General features: G+C 49.2%; 1 protein-coding gene and 1 long non-coding RNA gene across 2 annotated transcripts in view; one reads left to right on the top strand and one right to left on the bottom strand.

Annotated features, from left to right (window-relative positions):
- LOC130863781 (uncharacterized) overlaps nucleotides 1–2,853 on the top strand; it is a 78,110-nt gene extending 75,257 nt beyond the window's left edge. Inside the window, exon 3 of the long non-coding RNA XR_009055751.1 lies at nucleotides 1,769–2,853. This is a non-coding gene — a long non-coding RNA (uncharacterized LOC130863781). The remainder of the gene's footprint in view (nucleotides 1–1,768) is intronic.
- Nucleotides 1–19,832, bottom strand: part of LOC130863779 (polycystic kidney disease protein 1-like 2) — a 76,445-nt gene extending 56,613 nt beyond the window's left edge. Inside the window, exons 1-9 of the mRNA XM_057754062.1 lie at nucleotides 19,439–19,832; nucleotides 18,546–18,710; nucleotides 17,897–18,082; nucleotides 13,379–13,489; nucleotides 9,314–9,461; nucleotides 6,400–6,629; nucleotides 2,724–3,128; nucleotides 2,107–2,184; nucleotides 1,318–1,367 (exon numbers count right to left, since the gene is read on the bottom strand). Of these exons, the coding sequence (XP_057610045.1) occupies nucleotides 1,318–1,367; nucleotides 2,107–2,184; nucleotides 2,724–3,128; nucleotides 6,400–6,629; nucleotides 9,314–9,461; nucleotides 13,379–13,489; nucleotides 17,897–18,082; nucleotides 18,546–18,710; nucleotides 19,439–19,739 (1,674 nt within the window). The 5' untranslated portion in view covers nucleotides 19,740–19,832. The remainder of the gene's footprint in view (nucleotides 1–1,317; nucleotides 1,368–2,106; nucleotides 2,185–2,723; nucleotides 3,129–6,399; nucleotides 6,630–9,313; nucleotides 9,462–13,378; nucleotides 13,490–17,896; nucleotides 18,083–18,545; nucleotides 18,711–19,438) is intronic.
- Nucleotides 19,833–21,224: the final 1,392 nt, after the last annotated feature.

Below are 21,224 nucleotides of genomic sequence, written 5' to 3'. Positions count from 1 at the left end.
TGTTCACACCTTGATCCGGAATAACACAAGGAACGTGCCTTCTGATGGACTGTGCACGCCATGAGCGTGTGGAGGTCAGGGGACACCTCAGGGGTCAGTCCGACCTTTCACTTTGAGAGCCAGGCTCTTCATCTCCAATGCACAGGCCTGGCTAACTGGCCTTTGTCAAGCTCCCGTGAGTTCCCAGGCCTCCACTTTCCATCTTGTAAGTGGATGTTCCGCTTACACCTTGTAGCAAGAGCTTTACCCACTGATCCATCCTCTCCGTCCTCAAGTCACCTCTGGGCACATCCGGGAGACCACACTCTGGCCATCGCCATCAGCACACCTGATGGGCTCTGGGTAGCCACTTAAAATTCTCAGCCCCTTCCTTCTTCTCCTGGGTCCGCCTCTGAGCATCCTGAAGACAGAAAGCGCACCTGCCTTTCCCACACCACGCCCTTAGCCCCAAGGTCAATTCGTGAACCCTGCAGCTGCACGGCAGGTCTTTCTTACTCAGTAAATACGTGCACAGTGTCAAGGGGAAGAAGCTGAAGACTCTGGCGTAAGCACGAAAGAACGCGAGCCTGTTTCCCAAAATAAGTGCTAATGGCTAAGAATTTCCCTCTGAATGCCACCTGGGCTGCAGCCACAAATGTGGATCAACTGTATTGCCATTAGGATTTTAGTTAGAAATACTTTCTAATTTCCCCCATGATTTCCCATTTCACCTCTTTTTTTTTTTTCTTTTCAGAAATGTGCTACTTTTTTCCTAAGGTCTACCTACATGACCCATGTCTTATTTTTTATAGCCTAACCTTGTTATAGTTAGAGAACCTGTTTCTAGGCCTTTTTCCAACTTCAGGAAAGCTTGGAGAATCCTGGGGGTCCTGTTAGTATCTTTGCTGTGGGATGATGCTTTGGTATACTACAAAGATTTGTCGCTAATATTAGTTTAATAAAAAATGCTGATTGGCCAGTAGCCAGGCAGGAAGTATAGGCAGGGCAAACTAGAATTCTAGGATGCAGAAAGGCAGAGATGCAATCACTAGCCAGACACAGGGGAAGCAAGATGAGGATGCCTCACGGAGAAAAGATACCAAGCCATGTGGCTAAACACAGACAAGAATTATAGGCTAATTTAAGATGTGAGAGCTAGTTAATAATAAGCTTGAGCTAATTGGCCATACAGTTTATAATTACTATAAGCCTCTGTGTATTTCTTTGGAACTGAATGGTTGTGGGACCAGGTAGAAGAGAAAATTTCCAAACCCCAAACTTAAAGCAAAGTGCTTGGATGTCTTTCCTTGTGAACTTAAATGTTTTAAAGATACTCACATTCTTTGCTTCAGCATTCATTCCAGATGGTTCTTGGAGATTGGAAGGGGCTGTGAACATAATGAGAACAAGCATTAAGCTTTAGTAGAAAATATTGTTAGAAGGTCCCAGCTTGGCGTCGTGGGGGATGCAAGTCTAGACAACACAGTAAGACTCCTCTCAAAAACAGAACAAAACAAAACAAAACTCTGAAAAAACAAAGGAAGACCATGCTGAATGTGCCCTAAGATGTCTTTGTAAATGGTTCTAGGAACATGGAGACCCCCATGCAGGTGATAGACCACAGGTGACAAGGCTCAGTCAGTGGGTGGTGGCAGGTTTGCAGCTGCCTCACCCGACTTTGGCCTGAGTGCTGGGGTTCTGGCCTTAGGTGCTCACACCTGCACATCCAGCTTGCCCACTGAGCCCCTCCGCAGCCCTCATCTTGTATGTTTTTGTTATTGTTTTGCAGCACTGGGGGAGGCATTCAGGGCTTCTGTGTGCGAGAACTCTACTACCGAGCCACGCCCTCAGGCTATCACAGGAGAAGTGACAAAGGCTTCAGCCTGCCTCATGTTCTTCGGATGTCTCTCTGTTAGAATGCCTGGATCATGTGAACGTTATGTCTGAGCACTGCACCGTGCCGTCCGAGGAGTCCCGTTCAGCACAGAGCTTTTCTGGTACTTTCTGTGACTGTGTCTCTAGAGCACCCGGTGGGTTCTGAGACTGTGGAATGGACGCTGCGTTCAGAACCCTGTCTAGCTCTGGTAGGTTCAGTGCCCTGGACCCCTGAGAGTTCAAACGCCTTACCTGTGACGGTGACGTTCCCCATGTCCGTGCTCAAGTCTGAGACAGCGTTCCGCACACGCACGGTGACCAGAAATGTGCCTGCAATACAAAGTCACTGACATTGTCACATTCTGTGACACAAGTGGAGACAGCTCTCTCTCGGTGTTCCTGTATGGTTGACCGAGGGAAACCCTGGAATCCCTCAGCCTCTTACACACTGAAGAATCCTACAATACATAAGGCCTGGGCCAAGGCTCTGGGGACACACAGGAGAAGGAGCATGACACTTAATATACACAAAGGTAGAGAATGTCACCCTGTGACAAGGACTGGCACTGGGCGGGGACTAAAAGGGAAATGATGGACGAGTATGATAAAAATATATCCATATATGAAATTTTCCAAGAATTAAAAAAAAAAATATGAGAAGTGTCCAGGCTGAGCATTCCTGCAGACAGCTAGGAACTCAAAGGGTGGCAGACAGTATGTATTCCCTTACTGAGGAGGGTCTCAGGTAGGGTCACCAAGTAAGCCGTCATTGTACCCAGGACTAAAAAATTGATGGAACCGAATCAGATATATTTATGTATATATATATATATATATGGGCCTGGAAGGGGAGCTACCAACCCCAGTACCTTCAACAGGAATCGCCACGTGGTAGGTCCCGGATGACTGCCCACCACTCTCTTCCTTCTGCGAGAACTTTGCGTTGAGTCCTGCCACCTCAATGGTCACCTCCTCCAGGGTACCACGAGCCATTGAGACATTGACCACCAGGTCGCACCCAAGCTCCACGTGGTCGGAAGCCCAGGAGGCCTGCAGCCCCGACAGGAGCTCCACCAAGTGAACAGTGATGCTTCCAGAAGGGGCGGAGGCGGTGCTGTTGGTCACAGCTTGGATGTTCAGATGGTGCCTCCCAGGGCCCAGCAGCTCTTGGGTGTCTCTGTCCAGAGTCAGATTGTAAGGTCTCAAGCCCCTCTGGGTGGTGAACTCAGCCAGAGTTATATTACCCGAAAGCACAGCATAAGTCACCCCGGCTCCTAGGCGGGGTAAGGGAAATTCAGGAAGCCTGTTACCAACTATGCAGCTAGCATTCTAAGAGAGTTCAGACTGATCTCTGATGTCAGATTCTGGGGTAGACATAAAGATATGAGTCCAAAGAAATATCTAAGGATGGACCACACTCCCTAAATGCTGACTGTAACTGTTTCTCAATACTGACTTAATAAGTGATTTTTAATATTTTTTTAAACTCTCTGGGTCTTCCCTATTTTTGATTGTTTTCTTTTCTTTTTGTTTTTTCAAGACAGGGTTTCTCTGACTAGCCCTGGCTGTCCTGGAACTCCCTCTGTAGACTAGCCTGGCCTGAACTCAGAGTTCTACTGGCCTTAGCCTCCCAAATGCAGGGTTTCAAGGTGTGCACCACCATCACCCAGCTCTGTTCATTTTTACTTTGTTTGTTTGATTTTGAGACAGGTTCTAATTTAGTCCAGGCTGGCCTTGACCTCACCGTGTAGCAGAGGCTGGCCTTGAACTCTTAACTTTCCTGTCTGAACCTCTCAGATGTTAGGATCACAGGCAAGCACCACCATGCCCAGTTTATATGGTGCTGGGCATCAAACCCAGGGTTTCTTGAATGGCAAGTACTCTACCAACTGAGTGGCAGCCCCAGACCCATTGTTATTTATTTATTTATTTATTTATTTATTTATTTATACCCTTGAACATAGAAGTTAGATGATAGGAACACTCTTGGGGTGGGAAGCTGACAAAGAGACATCTCTGGGCAGACATGGGGATTTTGTTCATAAGAATGAACCTCAAGTCTCATTGTCAGCCAAAGCAGGTGGACGCATTTCCTTCAACATCTACCGATGACCTCCTGGGACCGGTCACTATGCAACTCAACCTGTTCTCCACCAAGTGGGTCCTCCCCGGCAGTCTGCAGATGACTGTCCTAGATAGATGCCAATCGCTGCAGTTGGCTGAAATTGTGATGATGCATGCAACCACATGGTATCCTTTTCAGCAGAAGTCAAGCCAAACGCCTTCCTTATTTGAATAAGGATAAAAAACAGTGGGGAAGTAAGAGGAGGAGGAGAAGGAAGAGGAGGTATTGGTGGTGGTAATGGTGGTGGTGATCATTTGATGACAGTGGTTGTGGTGGTTTGAATGTAATTGGCCCCCATAAGTTCATAGGGAATGGCACTATTAGGAAGTGTGGCTTTGCTGGAGTGAGTATGGCCTTGTTGGAGGAAGTATATCCATACAGGGGTGGGCTTTGGAGTTTCCTATGTTCAGGATAACGCCCAGTGTCTCAGTCAGTTTTCTGTTGCCTGCAAGATATAGGACTCTCAGATACTACTCCAGTACTGCATCTGCCTGCATGCTGTCATGCTCCCTGCCATGATGACAATGGACTGAACCTCTAAAACTGTAAGTCAGCCCCCAGCTAAATGCCATAGAAACCCTAAATAAAGCAGTGGTGATGATAATGGTGATGGTAGTGGTGGTGATGATCATTTGGTGATGGTGGTGATAATATAAAGCTCTGTGTGATCAGGCTCTTTAACTTTCATTTGTATTCCTTCTTCCCTCGCACCAGGCAAAGAGCTGACACAATTATATTTGTAGGATGACTAAATAAATCAATGAAAGACTATTTTAATTTACCCCAGATGCACATAGCAGCCTTCATAAGGCAATAGGCACACAAGGGCAGAAATGAATCTTGTGAGTGCTGTGTCAGAACTTGTCATAATCCCATTACGTCTCTGTCCAAGTGAAGGAGGTCATACTGAGTCAGATCCTTCCTCATTTGATGGTCATCACCATCACCATCATCACCATCATCACCATCATCACCATCATCATCATCATTATCACCATCATCATCATCATAATCACCATCACCATCATCACCATCATCACTATCATCACCATCATTACTACCATCATCATCACCATCACTATCATCACTACCATCATCATCACTATCACCACCATCATCATCATTGCCATCATCACCATCGTCATCATCACCATCGTCATCATCACCATCATCATCATCACCATCATCATCACCACCGTCATCACCATCATCATCATCACCATCATCATCATCACCACCGTCATCACCATCATCACTACCATCATCACCATCACCACCATCATCATCATTGCCATCACCACCATCATCATCATCACTATCATCACCATCATCACTACCATCATCATCACCATCACCACCATCATCATCATTGCCATCACCACCATCATCACCATCATCATCATTGCCATCACCACCATCATCATCATCACTATCATCACCATCATCACTACCATCATCATCACCATCACCACCATCATCATCATTGCCATCACCACCATCATCACCATCACCACCATCATCACTACCATCACCACCATCATCATCATCACCATAATCATCATCATCATCATCACCATCATCATCACTACCATCATCACCATCATCACCATCACCACCATCATCCTAGATCATTGTTGCATAATTTATGTCAACAGGGCTGAATTCAGATCTCTAACTGGACTGTGCTTGTGGGGAAATGCTGTTGTGAATAAGACAGAAGAGATGGCTACTTAAAATAGCAATGGAAACCCTCCAGGAACCAACCAGCAAGGACGGATGTGCTGAGAAACAGTGGGAACTGTGGCAAACGAGAGTGATTTCTGTAATAATTAGAATGGATGCTGTGCCCAATCAGGGTGGAAACCTCAACTGATCAAAGTAGATGTTGTAACCAATCAAAACGGCGTCTGAAGTAATTAGAAGACACTTTGTCCCATCTGAGTAGACCCTAGCCAGAGCTGTCGACCGGCTTCTATCAATGTGTAGAGCTGACTAATGTCAGGCTCACGACCACAGGATGGCGCCACACTCATTGCTGCCATTGGCTGTGTGAGATGGGCTTGGGCCCCAGCTGGCAGCCCTCCCAATCTCATTTCTTCCTATTGAAACTCCCCCAGTGAGAAGTGGTACGGAGGTCCTGTTTCTCAGATGGGATTGTGGGCATGCAGAAAGAGCCTTGAGAAGGTTGGGGTTCTCAATGTCTCACTAACCTTCTGACTTACGGCAAATTAACATGGAGTCTATTATAGGTCAATAGCGTGGGACATTATAGATCAAGCACTTAGAGCAATGAAGACATCATGGGCATTAAATAAATGAACAGATGGTAGCTAAGACACTGAAGCCTCAAGTTTGCTAGATAGATTCGAAGGAGACTGATCCTCCCATTTGCCTCAACCTGTTCCATCCTACAGACTCACCTCCATCCAGATCCACCTGAATCCACAGAGGGTCTCCGAAGACAGCCTGACAGAGAAGGCTGGCTCCAGATTCGGAGAGGCCCGTGCACCCGGTGATGTGAGATATCTCCATCCTGTCTCGCAGCACCACTTGTTTCTGAGCAGTCACATGCCAATCACTGGTAGTACATTCAGCGAACACAATGAACTCCCCAGGGGCAGTGAACTGGTGAGTCACATGACTGACCACACTGTGAGGGGCAAGGAGAGCACAAGCTTCAGCAGTCATGCATGAATTCACAACTCCCATCCTTTGCAAAAACAAGTTGGGGGAGCCGGGAGTGTCGCTCGGTGGGGAGAGAGCTCGTCTAGTGTGTGTGAAACTCTGGGTTTGATCTCCAGAACTCCATTATCAGTGGGGTGTGATAATGCACATTTGTGGTCCAGCACTCAGCATGGGGAGGCAGAAGGTTAGAAGTTCAAGACCATTCTCTGATACATAGTGATTTTGAGGCCAGTCTCAGTTGAAAGAAAAAGATGTCACATACCACATCCTGCTCTGTGGTCACACTGTGACACCTCAGCAGCACCTCAGAAATAGAAACAGCATTGGTAAGTCTTGGAAAATGTCAGCTGCCAGTCCTTTGAAAACAATTACTTTTTTATTGTTTATTTCTCTGTGTGTGTGTGTGTGTATGTGTATGTGTATGTGTACGCACATGTGTGTCATGTGAACAAGTATGTGTGGAGATCAGAGGTCAACCTTGGGTGGTGTTCTTCATGAGTCCAGTGAGCTTCAGGGATCCTCTTGTCTCGGCCTCCCAGTCCTGGGTTTAAAGAGCATGCATCATGCTTGGCATTTTATGTGTGTGTTAGGGATCGAACTCAGGTCTTCATGCTTGCATTGCAAGATCTTTACTGGCTGAGCTGTCTCTCCAGTCCCTACAAGTCCTTTTAACCCACCATCTCCTAGGAACAGTCTCCTGGATGGGAAAGTTTTGCCAGCTGTTCCTGACCAGCACATTGTGGGGCTTTCCAGGATCTCTCATCTTCCCTCATACCCCTGACCACCAGGGAGAACGAGCGCTTTGCAGGGTATGATCTGCTCCCTCAGGCCCAGCCCAGTCCTTTTCACCTAGAGCAGAGTTTCTCACACTGTGGATCGAGACCCCTTTGAGGTCAAACAAACCTGTCATGGGGGTCTCCTAAGACCATTGGAAAACACAGATACTTACACTACAATTCCCAACAGTAGCAAAATTATAGTTGTGAAGTAACAATGAAAATAATTGTATGGTTGGGGTCAGCACAGCATGAGGAGCTGTATTAAAGGGTCACAGTACTAGGGAGGTTGGGGAACATTGCTTTAGGTCCTCTGCTTCTGCATTTGAACCCAAAAGACTGCAGCTTTACAGCACGCCCCAGAATCACCTTCCCCAATGTCTCACAGTGCTCTGTGTGCATCTACTCCTCCCCAAGTCTCTTGATACCTTGTGTATTAGCACTTTCTCAGCACAATTGTTACCCCAAGACACCCCAGACATAGAGGCAACTCCCAGTGGGGAATAGAAAAACAGCCAATGCCCAGTTGCACCAGTAGGGGGCACACGGTTACCCAATTCCGGGCTTGGACAAAGTTGACCTTATATAAACTGTCCCATAAGATTCATAACCCAGTCTCAGATATGAGGAGTTTTTCCAGGACAGAGAAAGAAAACAGCCTGCCGTGCGTATGAACGAGCACGTCAAATGGGTGCTTCCACAGGTGGAGCCTCTGGTTTATTAGGCTGCCTCTCCACGTGACAGGATTCTATCCTCAGCCCACGGTAGGAATGGGATTCAGTTTTAAAGTTTCTACCTCTTAGACAAATAGGCAGCTAAGCTCATTTAGGAGGCTTCAATTCAGTGGTATAGAATAACTTAGCATATATGAGACCCTGGGTTCACGACCCAGCATTGCAAAAAATAAATGAATGGGAACGCTTATAGTGGCTCATACCTATAATTCAAGCCCTTGGTATGAGCAAGAGGATCAGAAGTTCAAGGGACAGCCTGGGGTGCACACACACACGCGCACACACGCACACATGTACGTGTGTATGTGGGTGCATGTAGAGGTAAGAGGAAAGCCTCAGATGTCATTTTTCAGGTCTTGTTCACCTATTTTTTTTTTTTAAAGACAGGCGTCTCTCATTAACGTAGAACTCATCAAGTAGGGTAGTCTGATCTTCCTGTATCTGCTTCCATGACCCTGGAATGACAGGGTAGACCACTGGGTTCTGGAGAACCAAACTCAGGTTCTTTACCCCTGAGCTATCACCAGCCCTGTTGGCTTGTGTTCAGGGACAAAGCAACTCAGGATTGGAGAGAAACGACATAGCCCAAGGCACACAGACTGGGGACGGGGGGGGGGGGGGTACGGGGGGGAACCAGAGGGGGACGGGGGGGCGTGTGATGGTGGCTGAACTATGATGCAAACCAGGACCGTGTGACAAAGCTCAGGTGGTCAGAGGCAGGTGGAGACGGCTCCCAATGTGGTGATGAAGTCTGAACACACTGTGCCCCGCAGCATCCTACTGCTGAGCTATCTTTCACTCTGCTCTGACAGAAAAAAAGCTTGACACCACTCACAACACTCAATTCTCAGTTCTGGAAAGCCCCTGAAGCACTGGGATCAAGCCCAGGCCAGCTTTGTGATGATGAACAGCACAGGCCCTTGGCTGACATCCAGTTGACCCTGGGACAGGTGAGTGAGTGAGGCTTTTCTTGGTTAGTGGCCACCCGCAGGGTCAGCCCAGCAGGGAAGTCTCCTCCGCCCTTCCCAGAAGCACGAGAAGTGAAAAGAATGGATCCAGTCACTAGGTTTGGAGGCGGCTGGTCACGCAGCCAAAGCTGATCAATACAACCTTCACTAAGGATCAGAGGTCACTCTTACCTGGGAGGGTAGTAGGGGTCAAACATGTGGCCATCTCCCGTGCTGAGTACACAGGACAGGTTTCCAGTGTAGGGAGAAAGGAGCCACATCAGGGAGATGGTGACATTGTCGAAGATGAAGCTCTCACTGGGTGCCACCAGCCGCAGGCCTGCAGATCCAAGCAAGATGCTTTGTGAATCTGTGACTCACAGACGTGGGTTTCTGTTCAAGACTCACTTCCTCTACCCGTGTGACCTTTATTTTTATATAAGGCCTTTAATTTAGTTTAATTTTGAGATAGGGTCTCTTCACATAACACTGGCTGACCTGGAACTCACTATGTAGACCAGGCTAGCCTCAAACTCACAGAGATCCACTTGCTTCTGCCTTCTGATTATTTTTCACTTTTGAAAGATTTATTTATCGGTTTGTTTAGTGTGTGTGTATGTGCATGTGCGTGTGTCATGTTCAAACATGTCATGAACAAACATGCATGTTCATGTATGTACAGCTTGCAACAGTCAGATCTCTCTCTTCACCATGTGGCCTTCAGGGATCAATCTCAGGTCATCAGGCTGCAAGAGCCTCTACAGTTTGCATCTCTCGGACTTTTTACATTTATTTATTTATTTATTTATTTTTCAAATATTTATTTATTTATTATGTGTACAATATTCTATATACATGTATGCCAGAAGAGGGCAACAGACCTCATTACAGATGGCTGTGAGTCACCATGTGGTTGCTGGGAATTGAACTCAGGACCTTTGGAAGAGCAGGCAATGCTCTTAACCGCTGAGCCATCTCTCCAGCCCGACTTTTTACATTTAATTTTTTTAAATTTTATTTTTGAGACAGGGTCTACATATTCAAGGCCTCAAACGCAATATGTAATTGTGGATGACCTTGAACTTTGGATCCTCCTGGATGCCGAGGTTACAAGCATGCACCACTACGCCTTGGTTTATATCTGTGGTGTCGGGGATCAAACGCGGGGCCTCTCACATAAGAAGCAAGCACTCCACCCGCAGGGTGACAGGTCCTTGGAAGCGCACACAGCCCTCAAGACCTGTATTCTGCTGCCTAGTGACAGCCGTTGCCACCACCTGGGCCGCGTCAGGCACACACACACACACACACACACACACACACGCGCGCTCCTTTATTTGCACAGATGGCACAAGCTGTTTCCTCTCCAGCACGGGGCACTTTTTAGCCTAATGTGTCAGAGCCGCGTCCTAGAGCTGTGCTTCCCTTTCCGACAGCTGCACAATGCGCCCTGATTTATTTAACCAGGACACCCGGGATCCAGATCTACTTTACGATGCCTAAAGCTCCTAAAGCAAATGCTCCTGCAAGAAAATCCACTTGGTTAAGGCAGCCTTCATATTCAACTTTACAAGACTTGAACTTCAAAAGCTGGGGTGGGGTGGGGTGGGTGTGGTGAGAGAAGCAGAAGTAGCTGGGGCTCCACACAGCCCTCTGCTAACCTGTGCACTGCCACCTTACCGTGCCTGGGCACTACACTGTGAGTGCGAAGACTAGGGAGGAGGGTGGAAGCCATCAGGCTCTCATTCCCAGCTGGGAGGGGTGCTCGGGGTGCAGTGGGGCCTGTAAAGGGGTGCAGTGGGGCCTGTGGGAGGTACAGTGGGTCCCGTGAGGGAGTGCTCAGGGTGCTGTGGGGCCTGTGAGGGGGTGCAGTGGGGCCTATGAGGAGGTACAGTGGGACTCTGTGAAGGGGTGCAGTGGGCCTGTGAGGGGGTGCATTGGGGCCTGTGAGGGGGTGCTCGGGGTATAATGGGACCCGTGAGGGGGTGCTCAGGGTGCAGTGAAACCCGTGAGGGGCTGTTCGGGGTGCAGGGGAACCCGTGAGGGGGTTCTCAGGGTGCAGTGGGACCTGTGAGGGGTGCTCAGTATAAAGCTGGAATCCCTGTGTACGGGAGCGGGACACTGACTCTGTCTTCATGAATCAGGAAAGTTCTGGACAGCACATACTGGTTCACAGGGACAGGCTAAAACGCCACACCCTACACATCTGCCCTAAGCCACACACTTCAATGACACTCTGTGACTGACAAAAGACACTCTTTGTCCACTAGCAAAGCCACCAAACAGAAGGAGATGCCATAGTATTTGCTCTCTCTTCTCTACCACTGAGAGGGGGAAACTCGCCTCCTTGTTTCATCCAGACCAGCCAACAGAAGCCATGGGTAAAGCCTGCCTGTTGGCTGCCTCCCTTTCCTCCTGTACCTGTCTTCCTCCAGCCTCAACTCTGCTGTGCTGGATGCCGCTGGAACCCTGCCAACTCTGACTCATCTTTTCCCCCGCAGGTCCCTGTGGCTCACGCACTGGGCAGAAGTTGCTTTTCTGAGTCATTTGTCACAGGATGGCACAATGCAGTGTCTCACCCTTAAGGGAAACTGGTGTACTCATCCTTCTGTGTAGGAAAGTGAATTAAGGCAGCTCTTCAGGAGGGTGATTTAATGCTGTCTACCAGCCCTTTTAAAATGCACTTAGCGTTCCAATTACTAGCAAGATTATTTTCTTTTCTGAAGATAATCTTAAATTCATGTCAAGATAGACAAGCACAGCAGCAGTGGCCCGCACGACACTGGGTGTGAGCAGCATCCAATCATGGGGGGGGGCTCAAGGGGCCCCAACCTTTACTAGGGAGCCACGGACAGGGGAAGGCGGCTGGGGGAGGGGAAACACTGTCGCCCAGGTGGTATAGCCACTGTTGAGTTGCCCGTGCTTCAGTGGACAGCCCCTCTCACACCGAAGGCCCTGGTTAAACTCAGTGAGTCACAAAACCAAGCTGCTCCTTCCCCCAAAATGTAAAGACATGAACATGGAGGGGGATTATTTGGGATGCAAAAGAGGGTGGGGAAAAGGGGGGAAGAGAATGGGGGTGAGTGTGGTCAGAAGGAAGCTAACAAAGTTGGGGGGTTGTTCTTTGTTTGTTTTGATTTTTCAAGACAGGGTTTTGCTATAGCTATTGAGCCTGTCCTATCCTGTAGATCAGGCTGGCCTCGAACTTACAGGGATCCACCTGCCTCTGCCTTCCAAGTACTGGGATTAAAAGTGTTTCTTAAAAGAGGCATGCACAAGGGTAGACTTTACAGTATGAAAAGAAACCGAGAAAAACTGGGAGAAGGCTACATGTCCACACATAAGGGAACTCCAACACAGGCCAATGCTGGAATCCAACGCAGCCATTCAAAGCATAAGGAAGTGACTTAGAAACAAGTCTGGGACATATTATAAGATGAAAACAAAGCCAGGCAGTGGTAGCACACACCTTTGATCCCAGCACTGGGAAGGCAGAAGCAGGCCAATCTCTGTGAGTTTGAGGTCAGCCTGGTCTACAGCGTGAGTTCCAGGAAATAAAATAAAATGAAAAAAGTAAAGTTGTAAATTAATGTCTTATATGATTACATTTTACTATAATCACTCATAGTCATGTCTACAAGCATTTTTAAAAAGTAGAGAAAAAGATTCTCACAATAATTAATTGTGTTTCCTTAGGAGAAATAGGGCTTTCAAGTAGAAGGGTAGGATGTTTCCCTTCTTTATTGTAATTTTTTTTGCAAATTATGATAATGTGGGTTATTTCATTACTTTTAATATTTTAATTTTAAGGCTGGAGATATGGCTCCGTGGATAGGAGTGCTTGTTGCTCTTGCAGAGGATCTGGGTTCATTTCCCAGCACCTACATGGTGGCTAGCAGCATCTGTAACTGCAATTCGAGGTGATCCATCACCCTCTTCTGACCTGTGCAGGCATTACATGCATGTGGCACACATACATACATGCAGGTAAAGCATTCATACACACACAAATCATGCTTCAAGAAATGGTTTTAAAAGGAAGTGTAAGTGTGTGTGTGTGTGTGTGTTGTATATGCGTGCGTGCAAATGACCCCAGGGGAGCAGGCCAGGAGGCAGGAACGTCAGGTCACGGGGAAGCTGTTGTGGGGGGAAGTTGTCTGCGCACAGCAGATCTGACCCATGGGGAGGGGAGTTCCAGACTGGCATACAGCAGACATAAGAAGAAAATTCCCATGCCCCACCCAGTTGGAGACTCACCTTCCAGACACTGGTACTGCACCCACAGGTAGCTGCCCTGGGTGGGGCACACATCTCCAAAGTAGGTCCCATCTGCTGCTACCTGGCATGCCTGCAGCCCCTGACACTGGCCTAGGAGGCGTCCACAGTGCACGGAGATAGGAATGGTGTAGGAGACAAGAGGACATAAACTCAGCAGAGCATCACAGATGAGTTACTTCACCCGCTCAGTTACTCACCACATGGCCACTACATGGCCGTTGCAAGCCCTGGGCTAAGAACTAAGAGGACCGGAAAGTCACCTGTGTTTTCTCTAAGGTGTGACGTATTTAAATGTGTGTGCGGTTGTTTAGCCAGCAAGACACATTACCCGCCCTCAGACTCCAGACACCATGCTGGGTGGGGATTCCTCCTGTCTTCACTATTTGAATCATCGGGTTCCAAATAACCTAGGGGCCATGATTCTCTGTTCTACAGCTTTTAGAGACAGAGAATGATGCTCCCGTAAGCCAAGACACCAAGGAACACCAGAATACAGCTAGAGGATGCTGGGAAGGCTTCTCTCACAGCTTTCAGGGGCCCTGCTGATACCTTGATCTTGGGTTCTGACCTACATAGTTGTTAGAGAATAAATGTCAGTTATTTGATCCCCAAGTCTGAGGGCTCAGTGTTGACATGCCCACGACACTGCTCGCCCTCTTTCCCCACGTGGGGCCCTTCCTTATGTACCTCGGGGCCCAGAGTGGTCCAAGGCAGCAGCATCACAGCATCCTGAACCAGTGAGCAACGCCACCAGGCTGCTTCTGTGTCTAGCATCTCTCTAGTTCTCAAACCTCCCACTGTGCTGCCTACATGCCCCTCCAAGGTCTCAGACAGCAGCCTCCCTGTTTGTCTTCTAGCACACAAGCCCTCACAGCAGCTTGGGATGGCTTTACAACCAAGTTCCAGGTCCCCCCTGCAGTCCAATAGCCTCCATACATTTCTGGGGGTGGGATTCTGAACTCCTTGGCTGGATCTCCTGCCTCCCTGTGTGCCAGAAACACACCCAGCATTCTGGATTTCCTTGTACCACTGAATTCTTTCTTCCTGTAGTTTTGCACACTCCCTTTCCACGTCCCCAGGCGCGCGCCTGTGCTTTTCCTGGTAGCCTCTCACCCCTCAGCTCCCCTGGGGAGTCAATGGGCCCTTGTCCTTGCCCACACGCCTCCTCACCTGACTCTGTCACGCATTACAGCAATCTCGTTTCCCAGACTCCCTAGTCCAAGCACATGTGGAGGACACATGTTCATCTCCAGCTGCTCAAACAGTGGCTCAGAACAACACAGGCTCTTGTCTCTCGGTTCTAAAGGTCAGAAATCTGGGTGGGCTGGGCTGGGCTGGGCTGCTTGCCCTTTTGGGGGAACTGGGAAACACTGTAGCCAATACCATTTCGGAGGCAGAATCCAGTCCTCAGATGTTGGCAGTGTCTCTTTCATCCCTGAGTGAGGCCTCTTCAAGCTGTGTCTCAGCTGCCCTGCTCACATCTGGAACCTCGCTGGCTTCTCCTTCCCAGCTCTCTTCTGTTTCCGTCCAGAGATAGAGGGGCTCGTGTGTGTGACCTTAAGCACATCTGCAGAGTCCCTGTGTCTCGTGTGTCACTTTCTGAGCCCCAGCATGTCACACCCACAGTTCTGGGGATTAGGGACATGCAAGAAGCAGTCTGGTTTCTCAGAACTTCCAGACTTTGGAAAACTGGATTAAAACCCACTTATTGAATGACCTCACATAGTTGATCGATTGATTGATTGATTTCCTCCCCTCCCTTTTCTTCCTCTCCGCTCCTTTCCCCTCCACTCCCTCTCTTCCTTCCTCTCTATGCTTTTCTGTTTTTAAGACAGGGTCTGACCAGGTAGCCCTCGCTGGGCCAGAATTCTCTGTGTAGATCAGGCTGACCTTGAACTCAGAGACCCGCCTTCCTCTACTCTCTAAGTGCTGAGGTTAACGGAGTGCACCACCACATCTGACTGGGATTTTTGAAGAGGGTGTGGGTGGAGTTTCACTTTGCCGTTTAGACTGACCTTAATCTTTGACCTCAAACAATCCTCTTAGCACCACTTCCTGAGTTGCTGGGACTGTCGGCGTAGGCCATTGCACCCAACTCAAAACGTAAGTATTGCTTCTTTGAATTGCGACTTGCCGGGGTGGGGGAGCTGTGGCGGCTCTTTCTGATCACTAAATCTAAGGTCTGCCACATGCTAGGCAGAGTCTGCACTGAGCATGCCCCCAGCTCTCAGCATAACTCCCAGGGATGCCTAGTTGGTGATGTCCCTCTATCTGGTCACATATTCCTGTGTGCACCCATAACCCTAGATGCTAGTCTCCAAAGGCCTAGGGAGTATTTTAAATGTTCCGCGCATTCTTGGGTCTTCCACACACAGCTGGAATGTGGCAGATATCAAACATGTTTTACATGCGTCAATGCACAGTGCATTTCGCTCCCCTCCATGGCGGCATTTATCTATCTCCCCGCTGGACTCTGAGCTCTTTGATCCATCCTAATCTCTACAGAGCCCAGGGTAGTGCATGGCACTATGGGTCCTCAATAAATGTTTATTGGCCACTGGATGATTGAGTGATCGGGCACTCAAATGCAATCAGATATTGGGGCCCTGCCAGGTTCTTTCACACTTTCCTGTGGGGTCCGTGTCTCCATCCAGATGCCCTCTCTGGGGTGTGGGGACCATGTTTTCAAAACTTACAGTTGAACCTTTGGGGAAGCAGCCTGCCCAGCTGTAGCATGCTGTCGGGACGAAGCCTCCTTCAGCCTGTCCAGCTGAGGTCCTTCCATTTTGGAGGCATTGCTCAGGAGTGCCAGAACTCAGAAGACAGGGGTTGAGAGCTACAAGCTGATTCGGTATTTTCTACCGTGTGACAGCTCTGGGGGTGGGGCAAGGACAATAAGGTGGACATGTTGGGAGAAAGAGGAGTGGAACAGGGGAAATTCCAAGAGAGAAGAGACTTGATCTCCCTAGAGGGAGGAGGCCCAGAGAGTACTCTGCACCCCTCAATCATCACAGGTCTTTGGTTAGAGACAGCACCTCAGAGGAGACATGCTAACATGGTTCCCAGGCTGGGCAATGCACTGCTGTGTCCTCATTAGCCGAGGAGGTAAGGCCACCTGCCTTCCCATTCCCTGGTGTCTGGACAGTGGTCACCTCAGCAGATTTCCCGATGTCCTGGGAGGATCTGGAGACCTCACAAGGAAACCTAAGGAAGCTCCAGGAAGCCCTGCAACTGAATCCTTTGATGGAGCAAGTAGGGATCTGAGGAGATTTATCTGATTTAGGGAGGGAGCTCTAGAGACACTGCCACATATGCAGGAGACGGCATCAGAAATGTCTGCTCTACGGACTGGGGAGATGGCCCAGTCAGTAAAGTGCCCACTGTACCAACACAAGAACCCTAGTTCAACTCCCAGAAGTCACATAAAAAAGCAGGGTATAGTGATACAAATTTATAATCCTACCACTGGGAGGTGGAGACAGGCAGGTTCCTGGGACTCACTGGCTAGTCTCATGTAGTGTCAATGAGTTCCAGACCAGTGAGATACTGTGTCTCAAGAGACACAAGGTAGATGAACCCAGAGAAACGACACCTAAGGTCATCTGCTGACCTTTACACTAGGGGCGAGGGTGGGGATTGCGCCAGGAGGAGGAGCGTTATCTAAGAAACATACTAAATAAACTAGAACAAGAACAGAGGGGGCCACACATCTCAAAAACAAAACAATGTTAAGCCCAACACTGCAAAAAACTAACAGTTAAAAAAATGTGCTGTGGAATGACATAGAAGAGAGCGCCATTTCCACACAGGCTTAGGGATGCTCAGAAGGAAGGCAAGACTGAGGACCAGGTGTATGATTGGTAAACACCAAAAATCCAGCAGGAGTTGGCCCGGGAGGCCATGCAGGAGCCCTATGATGCTATGCTGAATTCTTCATGAGTAAACCTTAAGCTAATGCTACAATGTTACATGGTCTTAAGATCTGACAAAGGTGGGAAGTGGCTCCCTTGGAGCTTATCCCAATAGTCTTTATTCTTTGCTGATTTGCTTGCTTGAGACAGGGTCTCATGTAGCCCAGGTTGGCCCCAATCTTGCTAGGTAGCTGAAGGATTCCCAATCCTCCTGTCACCATATCCCAGCTACAAGGTTTACAGACATAAGCCTCACAATTCAGTTCTCGTTGCTCTTGTCCGTAGGGTTGAAAGGTTTTGTAACTTTAAAAATTGGGTTAACCAGGTTGATGTTCTCTGCACCCAGGAGGGTAAGGGACCAGAAGCCTTCCTGCTCCAGGAGCTGGTTTGATGACCATGCTGGACCTGCCTCAATGTCCTATTCAAGAACTTGGTGTCATGGGCAGAGACTAACTGGCTTCCCCACGTGAAGGAGGCCCATGCCATATCTGAAGAACATCAGACTCTTCCAGGACCGTTTGACGTATGTAGAAGACCAGCAACTGTTCTCTGCTTCAAGCAGAGCTGTGGGGAACTGGGATCCTACCTGCCACCTCATCCTTGACGCTGACCCAGCCACATTCCCCCTCCAGGTCTGATGGAGGCCATATGCCCTGGGTGCAGAAATAGGGGGTCTGGCGCCCGTAGAAAGCATCCTGGACCTGGATGACCTCGCCCGAGCCACAGTGCATGGTAGCGTTGTGGCCCTCACAAGCCAGGCTGCGGCCGACCCCTGCAACAAAGGGACGGTGACAAGTTCAAAGCACACAATGAGCTGGGCACGTGCTGGACTGGGCTGGTGAGATGCAAAGATGCAGTGGTAGTGGGGCCAGCTGGAGAGGAGAGACCTGAGGAGATACGGAGAGTGGTACAGGCAGAGATGGGGGTGGGGGAGTCCCAGAGGTGGAAAGGGAGAAAGTCCCAAACAGACAGGTGGTGACAGAGGAAACCTAGCCAGCAAGTTGTCTGAACAGGGAGAGGAGAGACCCAGAGAGGCAGACAGTGAAGAGAGAGGAAAGAAAAGAGAGCCAAGGGAGAGGATGCATTAGGAGAATGAAAGACCGTATGAAACTAGAGAGATGGAGGGTCAATAAAGAGAGAAGGTTAGAGCAGCAGGGACCAAAGGCAGAAGAAGGCAGTCAGGCAGGAAGCGGGGAGAGGGAGACAGGAAGGGGACCCCCACAGGACCAGCTCACCAAACTCGCAGATGAAGGCAAAGGCCTGAGTGCAGTCCTTCAAGGCAGCCCACTGAGACGAAGGGCCACTCCTGATGTAGCCGCAGGTCCCTGGGGTGGGTGTGGCCTGTCCTCCCTGCCAGTTGCTGTAGTTCACATTAGTAGAGTCCAGCCAGGTACCAGGGCCTGCATTGGGAACAAATGCAGGAGGGCTTGCCCCGCAGGAGTCCCTGCTTAGCCTCCCTTCTGAGGAGGGCTTGCCCTCACTCAACCCCTAGTATGCCATAGGTGCTCAGTCTCTGTGGAGGGCTTTCCCTAACTTGGCTCCTAGTATACCATGGGTGCCTCTCTTTCACACACCAGAGAATGGGTGTGTTCTCTTCATCAGTTTTGAACACTCAGACATAGACACCCATCACAAAAAAACCGTAAAAGGTGATGCTACCTAGGTGCGGCAAAATGCATAGCCCAGCGTGTGCCGTGATGTTCACGGGTAGATGACTCCTGGGCAGGGTGTCTGCAGATGTGTCTGGGCATGGGTTGAGTTCATGCAGAAGTTTCTAGAGCCTTGAGAAGATGACTGGAACTGTTTAGGTGTAAGACTCACAACCTTCCAGGGAAGGTTTCCCCTCAGAGAAACACATCTGTATCTGCCTTAGGTTGCCCGGGCTTCTGTCATGCCCTAAAGAGCCTAGAGCCCAGAATGAGAGGAGCACAAGCACGTTTTCAGCCCATCTCTGTGCTAGTTACTGTCCCTGAATTATTTTACCTGATCCACCAAACAGCTAAAGAGGAGGGTCTCCTAAGCACGAAAATTCAGACGTGTTCCTTTGCCCTCTGGGGTTCTGGGTGAGAAGCAGCGGTAAGAGTTATTGGCACAAGCTTCCCATCAGACACCGCTACACAGCACCTACCAGCCACGGTCTCACTGGGTGCCGAAGTTCCCGTGAGTCCAATCCACCAGTTCCTATCCTGAGCGATGTGTCTCTGCAGGAACTGCTGGGTGTCTTCATCGTGAACGAAGACCAGATGGCCTCCATGCCCTTCACACCAGCCCTGGGCCCCATGGAAGGTGTGCCCCAGAGGCACGAACTCATAGCAAGCATCTCTGAAGAACACCTGGCTCTTTAAGCAGAGATGGCTTCCTTCTAACTTGGCCCCAGCAGCCCCAGCGCTCAGTACGAGCCCCAGAAGCAGCACACCGGCCGTGCTCATCCTGGGACCACGGCAGGAGTTGCAGGACGGAGCTCGTTCCTCGAGGCTTCATATTCTGCCATCCTCACAAGCACCCACCATCCATCTTCTGGTCTTTCTCTGCACCAAAAAATAACTCTTTTGTTTATGAGACAAACGACTCGGGATGAATGTGTCTGTGTTTTGACTTCACACGACTCTGTTCAATGCCTGTTTGAAAACCTATTCATATTCCAGTTGCTTCCAGAGAAAGACAAAGTTGCTATGATACCTGCTTGACAGATTCTTTACTGTTCATTTGTTTTTGTCATTACCTGAGTACCCAGTGTTTCCAGAAAAGCCATCAGCATGTGGGAGGTTTGTGATAAGACTGGCATAAAGTTAGTAATGGATGGCACCCATACAGAGTGGTACCCATATATAATCCCATTGTGTGGAACAGCATCTGTGACCGGATGATAACTTCCTCTGGTGTGGCCAGAATCTGATGCACATACAGGTCCCCTTCTGACTCATCATGCTATCACTTATACCTCCTTGAGGATAAAGCATCCCTGCAGAATTTATTTCACGTCATCCTATAATCTTTTATTCATCCTCACCCATCGTCTGAGCCATCTGGTAAGTGTCCAGGGTCCGAGGCCAAAATTTAAATATCTTATCTTTGTGCACAAGGCTCTGCTTAGTCTGGCCTCTGACAGTGTTTCAGTCCCTTCCTGCCCACCCTCTTACCCTTTAAGGCTTAACTGGAAACGACATTCCCGAGGCTGGGGAGCTGCCTCGGTGGGTAAGAGCAGAAGCGCACAAGCCTGGGTTTGATCCCCAGAACTCCTGTAAATAATCCAGGTGTGGGAGTGTGCAGATTTTAATCCAGCACTCCTGCAGCAAGATGGGAGGTATGGACGGGTCTTCTGTAAGAGCGGTACGTGTTCCTGACTGCCAAGCTCTCTGCCGCCCCATCTTTCTTTAAAACAGGAATTTGTTATGCCCCTCCATCTCTATCTCTCTCTCTCTATCTCTCTCTCTCTCTCTCTCTCTCTGTGTGTGTGTGTGTGTGTGTGTGTGCTTTCACCTTTACATGGGTTTCAGGGATCAAACTCAGGTCATCTCCCTGGCCCCAAAGCTTATGGTCTGTGCTGGGCTACATTCATAATTATCCTTGGACACTCACAGTCCAGGCCACTGTTGATACACCTCATACTGCTCTCCTTAAGTCTCTGCAACCCTTACAGGGAGGGACAGTGGCTCTTCACTTCATCTATCCTGTGACTGGCTCACTGGAGGATTGAGCAGATATCCACTTGACCCCATCTGTCAGTTTCTGGGGCAGACCCTTGCCTCCCACCCCCATTTCTTCAAACCTCACAGAATCCTAGGAGTGGTGCTGCCAGACACGGGAGGAGGGGCAGAGACGGGAGCAGGGCAGGATGTGGTGTCACTGGGTGACTCAGAAGCTGGAATTCAGACTGGGCAGAACTGGGCTGTTATCTGCAGAGGCCAAACTTC

This window comes from Chionomys nivalis, chromosome 21 (assembly GCF_950005125.1).
Source record: "Chionomys nivalis chromosome 21, mChiNiv1.1, whole genome shotgun sequence".
In the NCBI taxonomy this organism is placed as follows: domain Eukaryota; kingdom Metazoa; phylum Chordata; class Mammalia; order Rodentia; family Cricetidae; genus Chionomys; species Chionomys nivalis.
This window is presented reverse-complemented; position numbering and strand designations above follow the sequence as displayed.